This window comes from Dendrobates tinctorius, unplaced genomic scaffold (genome assembly GCF_039654945.1).
Source record: "Dendrobates tinctorius isolate UK_male_01 unplaced genomic scaffold, ASM3965494v1 ptg000202l, whole genome shotgun sequence".
Taxonomy (NCBI): Eukaryota; Metazoa; Chordata; class Amphibia; order Anura; family Dendrobatidae; genus Dendrobates; species Dendrobates tinctorius.
In genome coordinates this window covers 801,402-815,889 of record NW_027361869.1, presented here as the reverse complement: position 1 = coordinate 815,889, position 14,488 = coordinate 801,402, and the positions used below count along the sequence as shown (strand labels likewise).

Here is a 14,488-nt window from a genome sequence, read left to right as displayed (position 1 = left end):
GTATTATACTCCAGAGCTGCACTCACTATTCTGCTGGTGCAGTCACTGTGTACATACATTACATTACTGATCCTGAGTTACATCCTGTATTATACTCCAAAGCTGCACTCACTATTCTGCTGGTACAGTCACTGTGTACATACATTACATTACTGATCCTGAGTTACATCCTGTATTATACCCCAGAGCTGCACTCACTATTCTGCTGGTGCAGTCACTGTGTACATACATTACATTACTGATCCTGAGTTACATCCTGTATTATACTCCAGAGCTGCACTCACTATTCTGCTGATCAGTACAGGATCAGTAATGTAATGTATGTACACAGTGACTGCACCAGCAGAATAGTGAGTGCAGCTCTGGGGTATAATACAGGATGTAACTCAGGATCAGTAATGTAATGTATGTACACAGTGACTGCACCAGCAGAATAGTGAGTGCAGCTCTGGGGTATAATACAGGAGGTTACTCAGGATCAGGTGGACTCGGTGAGGGTGGGTATCGTCTGAGTTTGTTATTTTACACAGTTTGGTTTTCCACGTTCCTGAAAAAGAACAACTCCTATAGGGCCCATAATTTTTTTGCAGCAAGTGACAGGATTCAAACATTACCCTGTTCCTTTCTCCTGTGTGAGGGAAGGGAACTGACAACCTCTCCTCACACATTACTTACTGACACTTACTGACGATGTGGTGCAGACTTCTTGGTCTTGTTCCCGTACATGTACAATTTACGGCCTAGGTGTGATTTACACTCGACGTCTCTTCACTTCATGATTTCTATTAAGTAAGGATGATCCTGCTCTCAGAGTACAAGATATAATGAGGTGGATGTTGCCTGTTCTCTGGCGAAACTTCACAAGCAGCTTTGTACTTTATCTGACCGGGCCACCCCTCATGTGGTATCAAGTAATGGGATAGTAAGTATGGCCGCCTGGGGATTGGTCTTATGTTAAAAAAAAATCAGCTATTTATCTTTAAGATGGCTGATTACCGTCAGTAAACAGGTGCAGTGCTATACAAACCTACAGGCATCCATTGTTACCAGGCATGGCCTTGCACTTAGGCTTTGGTCTAGTAAAGTGAATGGCTTCAAAATAATTAGAGTCTTAAATAAGATTTATCACTCGCAATAAAAATGTAATTCTCTCCACCTAAAATAAATGCCGCTGTTCTCCTGAATCCGACGTTGTTTTTCTTTTGTTCCTGCGCCTCTCCGTTCCTGAGATATGGCCTCTTTCTCCCTGTATATAATTGAAGTCTTATTTGCCAAGTAGGCGTGGGACTGAAGACGACGCCCACATAGGAGGAATGAAGACCACGACCACTTGGCCAACGAGACTAAATTTACACGCAGGGAAGAAAGGGCAATATCTCGGGAACGGAGAGGCGCAGGAACAAAAGAAAAACATCATCGGATTCAGGAGAACAGCGGCTTTTACAACGGGTAAAAAAGTAACATATTTAAATAATCCTACATTTCCCTTTAAGACAGGAAAATGTAGAATTATACCGCACAAATGGGAAGGACTGAGTGTTCCTGTGCTGTAATACAGAGATGAATCTTGAGATATCGGCAGCGCCGCGGGCAGCGCTGTCCAGGTTTTTCCATAGTGTCGGCTGCATTTCAGTTCTGAGTATGTAATCGAGGGATGAATACCCTTGGAAACATGATGTCATCTATTATAATCTATCCAGCTTTCAGGGGAGCGGGTGGGCCAGAATGGACGCCTTAAAGGCTCCGTCTCAGGGGCTCCAGTTGGGCAGACTTGCCTTAAAGGGGAATTTCACTGAGGGCTAGTTAATGCTAGGGGGGGGGGGTGTTTACAAGATTGCTGTATATTTTAGCATTGTTGAGTAATAGTGATGAATTATTATATATACCTATTGTATTTTTATTGCATATTTTTTTTCTCCTGCTCTCTTTATGGTGCCAACTTACTCCATAGCACAGTACAGAGATTGTACCCACTTACCTTAGACCCATAATGTAATTTACCTATGTATAACACACTAGTATAAATTTAAAGGGATTGTCTATTTATGACAACCATATTTTTTAAATGAACGAAAATGATCCAGAATATAAAATATAAGGAACCAGGATGTCTACCAGAACGGGACACAGGTTCAAGTCCCCTGGGGTATTAAATGAAAAAAAAAGGGTTAATGCATGCCACTGCAGTCCATACAAGCCATAAGTAAAGGTCTAAATACCTGAAAATAAAGGAACCAAATTGTGTGTTTGTGACCCCAAATGATCAGCCTGATCCTGGCAAATGCTGCAGGAGACTGCACCGTCCCTAGAATGTGTGCTGCCACCTGCTGTTCATAGTGGGCACTGCACGCCGACGCTCGCCCCTTGCACAGCTGCTGCCCCATAGTTTACTGTATGTGCATTTTTGTGCCTCACATTCGCACGCACCCTCATAGCTGAGGTTGTATTTTTACTGCAGCTGTTCTGCTTGACAAGGCTCGCAATGTATGGCGGGGTCGGTGCTGGTATGTGGCGGCCGGCGAGATTCTGCGTTATTAATAAAAGTTGTGGGTAATTCTCAAGATAATTAGTTTATCATACAAAGAGTAAACCGATGGGTAACACAGCACATGTCTGATGCCAAGTCTACGAAGAGCAAAGCATGTGATAGTCATGGAAGGACTGGGAGTACTGGACGCGCTCGCCATGACCAAAGACAGAGCACACACAGTGCGACCAGGTGCGGTCATCAGAGACTGACCCTGACCTTACAGTGTCTAACAGTACAGAATTAGTTACAGTGTCCCCAGAAAAGTGACAACCATAGCGCCCCTATAACAAAGTTAACCATAGCGCCCCTATATCAGAACTAGCCATAGTGCCCCTATATCAGAGCTAGCCATAGTGCCCCTATACCAGAGCTAGCCATAGTGCCCCTATACCAGAGCTAGCCATAGTGCCCCTATATCAGAGCAAGCCATAGTGCCCCTATACCAGAGCTAGCCATAGTGCCCCTCTAACAGAACTAGCCATAGTGCCCCTATACCAGATCTAGCCATAGTGCCCCTCTAACAGAACTAGCCATAGTGCCCCTATATCAGAGCTAGCCATAGTGCCCCTATACCAGAACTAGCCATAGCGCCCCTATAACAGAACTAGCCATAGTGCCCCTATATCAGAACTAGCCATAGTGCCCCTATACCAGAGCTAGCCATAGTGCCCCTATATCAGAGCTAGCCATCGCGCCCCTATATCAAAGTTAACCATAGCGCCCCTATAACAGAGCTAGCCATAGTGCCCCTATATCAGAACTAGCCATAGTGCCCCTATACCAGAGCTAGCCATAGTGCCCCTATATCAGAACTAGCCATAGTGCCCCTATACCAGAGCTAGCCATAGTGCCCCTATATCAGAGCTAGCCATAGTGCCCCTATAACAGAGCTAGCCATAGTGCCCCTATACCAGAGCTAGCCATAGTGCCCCTATACCAGAGCTAGCCATAGTGCCCCTATACCAGAGCTAGCCATAGTGCCCCTCTAACAGAACTAGCCATAGTGCCCCTATATCAGAACTAGCCATAGTGCCCCTATATCAGAGCTAGCCATAGTGCCCCTATATCAGAACTAGCTATAGTGCCCCTATATCAGAACTAGCCATAGTGCCCCTATATCAGAACTAGCCATAGTGCCCCTATATCAGAACTAGCCATAGTGCCCCTATATCAGAGCTAGCCATAGAGCCCCTATACCAGAGCTAGCCATAGCGCCCCTATAACAGAACTAGCCATAGCGCCCCTATAACAGAACTAGCCATAGCGCCCCTATAACAGAACTAGCCATAGCGCCCCTATAACAGAACTAGCCATAGCGCCCCTATACCGGAACTAGCCATAGTGCCCCTATGCCAGAACTAGCCATAATGCCCCTATACCAGAGCTAGCCATAGTGCCCCTATACCAGAGCTAGCCATAGTGCCCCTGTAACAGAACTAGCAATAGTGCCCCTATTTCAGAGCTAGCCATAGTGCCCCTATAACAGAACTAGACATAAAGCCCCTATACCAGAGCTAGCCATAGTGCCCCTATAACAGAACTAGCCATAGAGCCCCTATAACAGACCTAGCCATAATGCCCCTATATCAGAGCTAGCCATAGTGCCCTTATACCAGAGCTAGACATAGTGGCCCTATAACAGAACTAGCCATAGTGCCCCTATACCAAAGCTAGCCATAGTACACCTACAACAGAACTAGCCATAGTGCCCCTGTATCAGAGCTAGCCATAGTGCCCCTATAACAGAACTAGCCAAAGTGCCCCTATACCAGAGCTAGCCATAGTGCCCCTATAACAGAACTAGTCATAGTGCCCCTATAACAGAACTAGCCATAGTGCCCCTATAACAGAACTAGCCATAGTGCCCCTATAACAGAACTAGCCAAAGTGCACCTATACCAGAGCTAGCCATAGTGCCCCTACAACAGAACTAGCCATAGTGCCCCTATAACAGAACTAGCCAAAGTGCCCCTATACCAGAGCTAGCCATAGTGCCCCTATAACAGAACTAGCCATAGTGCCCTTATACCAGAGCTAGCCATAGTGCCCTTATACCAGAGCTAGCCATAGTGCCCCTACAACAGAACTAGCCATAGTGCCCCTGTATCAGAGCTAGCCATAGTGCCCCTATAACAGAACTAGCCATAGTGCCCCTATACCAGAACTAGCCATAGTGCCCCTATAACAGAACTAGCCATAGTGCCCCTATAACAGAGCTAGCCATAGTGCCCCTATAACAGAACTAGCCATAGTGCCCTTATACCAGAGCTAGCCATAGTGCCCTTATACCAGAGCTAGCCATAGTGCCCCTACAACAGAACTAGCCATAGTGCCCCTGTATCAGAGCTAGCCATAGTGCCCCTATAACAGAACTAGCCATAGTGCCCCTATACCAGAACTAGCCATAGTGCCCCTATACCAGAGCTAGCCATAGTGCCCCTATAACAGAACTAGCCATAGTGCCCTAATACCAGAGCTAGCCATAGTGCCCCTATACCAGAGCTAGCCATAGTGCCCCTATACCAGAGCTAGCCATAGTGCCTCTATAAGAGAACTAGCCATAGAGCCCCTATAAGAGAACTAGCCATAGAGCCCCTGTACCAGAGCTAGCCATAGCGCCCTTATACCAGAGCTAGCCATAGTGCCCCTATACCAGAGCTAGCCATAGTGCCCCTATAACAGAACTAGCCAAAGTGCCCCTATACCAGATCTAGCCATAGTGCCTCCATAACAGAACTAGCCATAGTACCCCTATATCAGAGCTAGCCATAGTGCCCTTATACCAGAGCTAGCCATAGTGCCTCCATAACAGAACTAGCCATAGTGCCCTTATACCAGAGCTAGCCATAGTGCCCCTGTAACAGAACTAGCAATAGTGCCCCTATTTCAGAGCTAGCCATAGTGCCCCTATAACAGAACTAGACATAAAGCCCCTATACCAGAGCTAGCCATAGTGCCCCTATAACAGAACTAGCCATAGAGCCCCTATAACAGACCTAGCCATAGCGCCCCTATATCAGAGCTAGCCATAGTGCCCTTATACCAGAGCTAGCCATAGTGCCTCCATAACAGAACTAGCCATAGTGCCCTTATACCAGAGCTAGCCATAGTGCCCCTGTAACAGAACTAGCAATAGTGCCCCTATTTCAGAGCTAGCCATAGTGCCCCTATAACAGAACTAGACATAAAGCCCCTATACCAGAGCTAGCCATAGTGCCCCTATAACAGAACTAGCCATAGAGCCCCTATAACAGACCTAGCCATAGTGCCCCTATATCAGAGCTAGCCATAGTGCCCTTATACCAGAGCTAGACATAGTGGCCCTATAACAGAACTAGCCATAGTGCCCCTATACCAAAGCTAGCCATAGTACACCTACAACAGAACTAGCCATAGTGCCCCTGTATCAGAGCTAGCCATAGTGCCCCTATAACAGAACTAGCCAAAGTGCCCCTATACCAGAGCTAGCCATAGTGCCCCTATAACAGAACTAGCCATAGTGCCCCTATAACAGAACTAGCCATAGTGCCCCTATAACAGAACTAGCCATAGTGCCCCTATAACAGAACTAGCCATAGTGCCCCTATAACAGAACTAGCCATAGTGCCCCTATAACAGAACTAGCCAAAGTGCACCTATACCAGAGCTAGCCATAGTGCCCCTACAACAGAACTAGCCATAGTGCCCCTATAACAGAACTAGCCAAAGTGCCCCTATACCAGAGCTAGCCATAGTGCCCCTATAACAGAACTAGCCATAGTGCCCTTATACCAGAGCTAGCCATAGTGCCCTTATACCAGAGCTAGCCATAGTGCCCCTACAACAGAACTAGCCATAGTGCCCCTGTTTCAGAGCTAGCCATAGTGCCCCTATAACAGAACTAGCCATAGTGCCCCTATACCAGAACTAGCCATAGTGCCCCTATAACAGAACTAGCCATAGTGCCCCTATAACAGAGCTAGCCATAGTGCCCCTATAACAGAACTAGCCAAAGTGTACCTATCCCAGAGCTAGACATAGTGCCCCTATAACAGAACTAGCCATAGTGCCCCTATACCAGAACTAGCCATAGTGCCCCTATACCAGAGCTAGCCATAGTGCCCCTATACCAGAGCTAGCCATAGTGCCCCTATAACAGAGCTAGCCATAGTGCCCCTATACCAGAACTAGCCATAGTGCCCCTATACCAGAACTAGCCATAGTGCCCCTATATCAGAGCTAGTCATAGTGCCCCTATATCAGAGCTAGCCATAGTGCCCCTATATCAGAGCTAGCCATAGTGGCCCTATAACAGAATTTGCCATAGTGCCCCTATACCAGAGATAGCCATAGTGCCCTTATACCAGAGCTAGCCATAGCGCCCCTATACCAGAACTAGCCATAGAGCCCCTATACCAGACCTAGCCATAGTGCCCCTATAACAGAGCTAGCCATAATGCCCCTATACCAGAGCTAGCCATAGTGCCCCTATAACAGAACCAGCCATAGTGCCCCTATAACAGAACTAGCTATAGAGCCCCTATACCAGAGCTAGCCATAGTGCCCCTATACCAGAGCTAGCCATAGTGCCTCTATATCAGAGCTAGCCATAGTGCCCCTATATCAGAGCTAGCCATAGTGCCCCTATAACAGAGCTAGCCATAGTGCCCCTATATCAGAGCTAGCCATAGTGCCCCTATACCAGAGCTAGCCATAGTGCCCCTATAACAGAACTAGCCATAGTGCCTCTATAACACAACTAGCCATAGAGCCCCTATACCAGAGCTAGCCATAGTGCCCCTATAACAGAACTAGCCAAAGTGCCCCTATAGCAGAGCTAGCCATAGTGCCCCTATACCAGAGCTAGCCATAGTGCCTCTATATCAGAGCTAGCCATAGTGCCCCTATATCAGAGCTAGCCATAGTGCCCCTATAACAGAGCTAGCCATAGTGCCCCTATATCAGAGCTAGCCATAGTGCCCCTATACCAGAGCTAGCCATAGTGCCCCTATACCAGAGCTAGCCATAGTGCCTCTATAACACAACTAGCCATAGAGCCCCTATACCAGAGCTAGCCATAGTGCCCCTATAACAGAACTAGCCAAAGTGCCCCTATAGCAGAGCTAGCCATAGTGCCCCTATAACAGAACTAGCCATAGAGCCCCTATACCAGAGCTAGCCATAGTGCCCCTATAACAGAAATAGCCATAGTGCCCTTATACCAGATCTAGCCATAGTGCCCCTATATCAGAGCTAGCCATAGTGGCCCTATAACAGAACTAGCCATAGTGCCCCTATACCAGAGCTAGCCATAGTGCCCTTATACCAGAGCTAGCCATAGTGCCCCTACAACAGAACTAGCCATAGTGCCCCTGTATCAGAGCTAGCCATAGTGCCCCTATAACAGAACTAGCCAAAGTGCCCCTATACCAGAGCTAGCCATAGTGCCCCTATAACAGAACTAGCCATAGTGTCCCTATACCAGAACTAGCCATAGAGCCCCTATAACAGAGCTAGCCATAGTGCCTCCTATACCAGAGCTAGCCATAGTGCCCCTATAACAGAGCTAGCCAAAATGTCCCTATACCAGAGCTAGCCATAGTGCCCCTATAACAGAACTAGCCATAGTGCCCCTATACCAGAACTAGCCATAGCGCCCCTATACCAGAGCTAGCCATAGTGCCTCCTATACCAGAGCTAGCCATAGTGCCCCTATACCAGAGCTAACCATAGTGCCCCTATACCAGAGCTAGCCATAGTGCCCCTATAACAGAGCTAGCCAAAATGTCCCTATACCAGAGCTAGCCATAGTGCCCCTATAACAGAACTAGCCATAGTGCCCCTATACCAGAACTAGCCATAGCGCCCCTATACCAGAGCTAGCCATAGTGCCTCCTATACCAGAGCTAGCCATAGTGCCCCTATACCAGAGCTAACCATAGTGCCCCTATACCAGAGCTAGCCATAGTGCCTCCTATACCAGAGCTAGCCATAGTGCCTCCTATACCAGAGCTAGCCATAGTGCCCCTATACCAGAGCTAGCCATAGTGCCCCTATACCAGAACTAGCCATAGTGCCCATATATCAAAGCTAGCCATAGTGCCCCTATATCAGAGCTAGCCATAGCGCCCCTATATCAGAGCTAGCCATAGCGCCCCTATACCAGAGCTAGCCATAGTGCCTCCTATACCAGAGCTAGCCATAGTGCCCCTATACCAGAGCTAACCATAGTGCCCCTATATCAGAGCTAGCCATAGTGCCTCCTATACCAGAGCTAGCCATAGTGCCCCTATACCAGAGCTAGCCATAGTGCCTCCTATACCAGAGCTAGCCATAGTGCCCCTATAACAGAACTAGCCATAGTGTCCCTATACCAGAACTAGCCATAGAGCCCCTATAACAGAGCTAGCCATAGTGCCTCCTATACCAGAGCTAGCCATAGTGCCCCTATAACAGAGCTAGCCAAAATGTCCCTATACCAGAGCTAGCCATAGTGCCCCTATAACAGAACTAGCCATAGTGCCCCTATACCAGAACTAGCCATAGCGCCCCTATACCAGAGCTAGCCATAGTGCCTCCTATACCAGAGCTAGCCATAGTGCCCCTATACCAGAGCTAACCATAGTGCCCCTATACCAGAGCTAGCCATAGTGCCTCCTATACCAGAGCTAGCCATAGTGCCCCTATACCAGAGCTAGCCATAGTGCCCATATATCAAAGCTAGCCATAGTGCCCCTATATCAGAGCTAGCCATAGCGCCCCTATATCAGAGCTAGCCATAGCGCCCCTATACCAGAGCTAGCCATAGTGCCTCCTATACCAGAGCTAGCCATAGTGCCCCTATACCAGAACTAGCCATAGTGCCCATATATCAAAGCTAGCCATAGTGCCCCTATATCAGAGCTAGCCATAGCGCCCCTATATCAGAGCTAGCCATAGCGCCCCTATACCAGAGCTAGCCATAGTGCCTCCTATACCAGAGCTAGCCATAGTGCCCCTATACCAGAGCTAACCATAGTGCCCCTATATCAGAGCTAGCCATAGTGCCTCCTATACCAGAGCTAGCCATAGTGCCCCTATACCAGAGCTAGCCATAGTGCCCCTATAACAGAACTAGCCATAGAGCCCCTATACCAGAGCTAGCCATAGTGCCCCTATACCAGAGCTAGCCATAGTGCCCCTATATCAGAGCTAACCATAGTGCCTCCTATACCAGAGCTAGCCATAGTGCCCCTATATCAGAGCTAACCATAGTGCCCCTATATCAGAGCTAGCCATAGTGCCTCCTATACCAGAGCTAGCCATAGTGCCCCTATACCAGAGCTAGCCATAGTGCCCCTATATCAGAGCTAACCATAGTGCCTCCTATACCAGAGCTAGCCATAGTGCCCCTATATCAGAGCTAGCCATAGTGCCTCCTATACCAGAGCTAGCCATAGTGCCCCTATACCAGAGCTAGCCATAGTGCCCCTATATCAGAGCTAACCATAGTGCCTCCTATACCAGAGCTAGCCATAGTGCCCCTATATCAGAGCTAACCATAGTGCCTCCTATACCAGAGCTAGCCATAGTGCCCCTATATCAGAGCTAGCCATAGTGCCTCCTATACCAGAGCTAGCCATAGTGCCCCTATACCAGAGCTAGCCATAGTGCCCCTATAACAGAACTAGCCATAGAGCCCCTATACCAGAGCTAGCCATAGAGCCCCTATACCAGAGCTAGCCATAGTGCCCCTATACCAGAACTAGCCATTTTGCCCATATATCAAAGCTAGCCATAGTGCCCCTATATCAGAGCTAGCCATAGTGCCCCTATATCAGAGCTAGCCATAGCGCCCCTATATCAGAGCTAGCCATAGCGCCCCTATACCAGAGCTAGCCATAGCGCCCCTATATCAGAGCTAGCCATAGTGCCCCTATACCAGAGCTAGCCATAGCGCCCCTATACCAGAACTAGCCATAGTGCCCCTATAACAGAACTAGCCATAGTGCCTACATATCAGAGCTGGCTATTAACACCATCCAAAAGGTGCCTATATCAGTGACAACCAGAGTGCCCCCATGATATCGGCATCAGTACAGCCATCATGACCGTGCAGGGCCCCATACTACGGCAGCGGCTGATGTGGTTATACAGACTGTTTAGTGACTAATGTCCCCTTGTCCCCTTAGGCCTGAAGACCTTTCTGATCTCTGGGCGCAGACCACGTGTGCCGAGCTGCAGCTGCTCCCAGACCTTGCTACCATTACAGGAGGGATCAGACCCCGGCAGCGGCTCCCAGACCCCTCATGGCGTGGGGGGTCTCTTCGCTGACAGTGCCAGTGACTCTCTTCTCCATTGCTCTCACGTGGAAAGACTCAAGGTGGGTAATTCTACCTGTGCAGTGTGTGAATCGCAGGAATATGGCCGAATAGGGGAATTTAAAAAAAAGTGATCCCTGGACATATAGGGTTAATGATGCACATGTCATCTGAAATCTCCAGCTGGTAGGAAAGCGTTAATGGTTTGATCTCTGTGGGATGTTAAGGATTGTCCCCAGGAGCTATCCCCCTGCCACCCTTTGTCCTCATTAGCAGCAATTAGTGGCAGCACCCCCGGGCCCTTCTCCCGATGGGTGTGAGAGGCAGAGCAGCCTTAATGAGGCTCACATTGAATCCCAATCTATTAATGTCCCCAGGCCTCCTGCAGAGAGCTGCGCGATATGAGCGCACAACACATTTTGGACTGTACGGTGTCACAGTGGGGTCAGATTGCGACTCCGAGGACACCGCGATCGCCACATGAAAGTCGCAGAAAAGTCGGAACAAGTTAGATTTTTTTTTGTCCCTTTCTTGTTGGGACTTCACCATTAGCTTTTTTAGGCATTATGTGTCCATATTATATGTGCACTTGAGGGCGGTATTGTGTGGGAAACATACAAAAGTAGATATGGTATGTCAGAAAAAATGCCATAAATATAAGTGGAGTACAGGTTATGTAAAGTATGCCCCAAAGTGGTAGTTTTACAGTTTTTGCCGATTGCTATGATATTTATGTATAGTTTACATTTTAGGCAGTAGGGTTCTGTCACGCTGTGACAGTCATCAGTAAGGAAGGGGGGCCTCAAACTGTCCCTGGAACTGGGAAGGTAACGATCCCTGTCCCGGGGGTCGTCTTGAAGGTAGAGAGGCCGGAGCCTCCGACCTTACTATGCTCCTGTTAAACCCTGATCTGTCCCCTCTCCCACCACATAAGGCATGGGACAGAAATATAAGGTAAACAAGACACAAAGACAAAACAGGGAAAACAGAAAACCTCTATCATACACAAGCACTAACCAACCATAGGAGAAGCATAGGGACAGGGAGGAATAAACTGAATGGGAACAGGGACCAGGAGATAAACACACACGTACTAGGGCAAACCACAGAACACCTCTACAGCAACTCTACTTTAAGCACTTAGCTTTAGCACACAGCACGGGAAGACAAATCTTTCACTGGCAGGGACAAGAAGGTCTGACCAGTTTTTATAGGAAGAGGGAATGACCAGATCAGAAGCAGCTGAAATGGAGCTGCATGTTTCTGACAAGCATAGAAAGGGTTGTTAACCTCTTCAGCACCAGAAGAAACTAAATCCATTTAATATGGGACACAACTCACGCCATCTCTAAAGAAGACCTGTGATTCATTACCCCACATGACCATCCTGCTCCAGATCTTCCAGGGGATGTGACACTCTCGTGACAGGTTCTTTCCACGGAGGCTGACGTGACTGTCTATGAGTCCCGTGGTGAGATGGAACCTTACAATTAACTATCTCTTTGTTGATCTACAGCCACCACTAGGGGGAGTTCACTGCATACATATTTTTACAAGTAACCCATATGCAGTGAGTTCTCTCTAGTGTTGGCTACAGGAAGCTAGAATTTTATCATTTAACTCTTTGTATAGGGAAGAAGTGGTCATAGGACTCCAAACCCCATGAAGATATGTTATAAAAGCAGTAGATTTAATAAAAAAAAAAATTACATAACTTTGATATATTTTACTGTTTTTTACTGTCAGAACTGTCCTTCTTGTGGAGAATCTGGAGTCCGAGATGGAGTGGAGGAAGGAACATCCGCTGTAAATGGTACCCCAGAAGAATGGAAAGGAGGGGGCACCCGGGTAAGTGAAATTCATTATATTGATGACCTCTGAAGGTGCGGGGGAATCTACCCTAATATGCTTAAACACAACCACAAGCTGTTTTGTGGCTTTACAATGCAAGGATGCTGTCAAACAGCTCCACATATCTCAGCTTCCTGACCCCCATATAATATTAGTTGCCATGAAAATGGATTTCACTGAGTTTTTCAGTGTTGACTGGAGATAAATTTTGAATGAGGAAATATCAGATTCTCCTACCCCGTTAACAAAAAAGATCCCCCCCATTCCTCTTACACAGCCCACAGCCATCGGACGGCATGTAAAAACCCAGAATGGACTTCTAAGCCCTCCTCCAGAAGACACCTTGAACAACAGCCAGGCTTCCTTGTACGAGATGCTTCAAGGAAAGGGTCGCTGGTGTGGAGTCAGTATGGACCAGTCCGCTCTACTCCCTCTCCGCTTCAAAAACATCAGAGAGAAGACTGACGCTCACTTTGTGGAGGTTATTAAAGAAGACAGGTAAATTAATCTCGTTTTTAATAAGGTGTTGCTTCTGGAATCCACTATTCCTAGCTAGCTTCATTCACTTCAATAGAATAGGAGCAGATTTAAATTGCTGCTGACCTTTACTTCCTCCCTGCTGATTGGTGAAATAGATAGATAGATAGATAGATAGATAGATAGATAGATAGATAGATAGATAGATAGCTCTTCTGTGTCTCTGTAGCTTACTACTTGGTAAAGCCATGTGATCACAGCAGCATTTGCACTTGTTAATTAATTAGGAATACAGTAAATTAACTCAAAAACATCAGAGAGAAGACTGCCATTCACTTTGTGGAGGTTATTAAAGAAGACAAGTAAATTAATGTAGTTTTTAATAAGGTGTTGCTTCTGGAATCCACTATTCCTAGCTAGCTTCATTCACTTCAATAGAATAGGAGCAGATTTAAATTACTGCTGACCTTTACTTCCTCCCTGCTGATTGGTGAAATAGATAGATAGATAGCCTCCACTTTGTGGAGGCTATTAAAGAAGACAAGTAAATTAATCTTAAAATCAATGTAGAGCCAACGGCGCTAAGCGTGATAAATATAATCCAAAGCAGCAAGTTTTTAGGACAAAACCACTTCATTTGTCCAGAAAAGAAAATAAAAAACAAAACTGTGAAAACTTGCGCTAATGTGTGTACCCTAAAAATAAAAGCTGCAAACCAGAATGCATGGAGCAGAGTTAGTGAAAGGTGTCCAAAAACAGGACAAGGCAAAGAATGAATTACCTTTCTGTAATCAGAAGTGGCATGAAAAGGCGGTAATCCCAGAGGTGATTCTTTGTGAGCAAGGTATATGAAGGTCCTTCTCATATGTAGTCCACGGCCAAACGGTTCCTGATATCCCAGATATCTTCTACCACATCAGGAGATACCTGCACTCTCTAGTAAAGAAGATCTATGCAAAGTTATTGATTCCCTAAAGACACTAGAACAACATCTGATTAAAGAAATGAGGGACTTGTGGGAAATAGACACATTGGAGAAGGTATTTGTCATTTAATAGTACACCTAAAGATCTTACAGTTTACAAGCCTCTTTCAGGGGATATTGGTGATGGCAATGCATTAGCTGAGTGGGATGCTATGTTTAAAGAATTCTCTAAAAAAACAGAATCTTTTATTATAGATAAAAGGAAAAATGGTTTAATCAAAATTAGGGATGAAATATCCAAATTATTTGAAGTAATATAACCATATGAACTGTACCCTGAAATTATCCATCTCTCCGCAAATATACGGAAAAGAATACATATAAAAGAAAGAGAGATCATAGAAAACAAAAAGAAACAATTTGGGA

The 14,488-nt window shown here is 46.6% G+C and overlaps 1 protein-coding gene across 1 annotated transcript in view; it reads left to right on the top strand.

Moving 5' to 3' along the window:
* Window positions 1-14,488, top strand: part of ADCY9 (adenylate cyclase 9) — a 97,123-nt gene that overhangs the window by 58,033 nt on the left and 24,602 nt on the right. Inside the window, exons 2-4 of the mRNA XM_073553528.1 lie at window positions 10,681-10,871; window positions 12,556-12,657; window positions 12,938-13,158. Of these exons, the coding sequence (XP_073409629.1) occupies window positions 10,681-10,871; window positions 12,556-12,657; window positions 12,938-13,158 (514 nt within the window). The remainder of the gene's footprint in view (window positions 1-10,680; window positions 10,872-12,555; window positions 12,658-12,937; window positions 13,159-14,488) is intronic.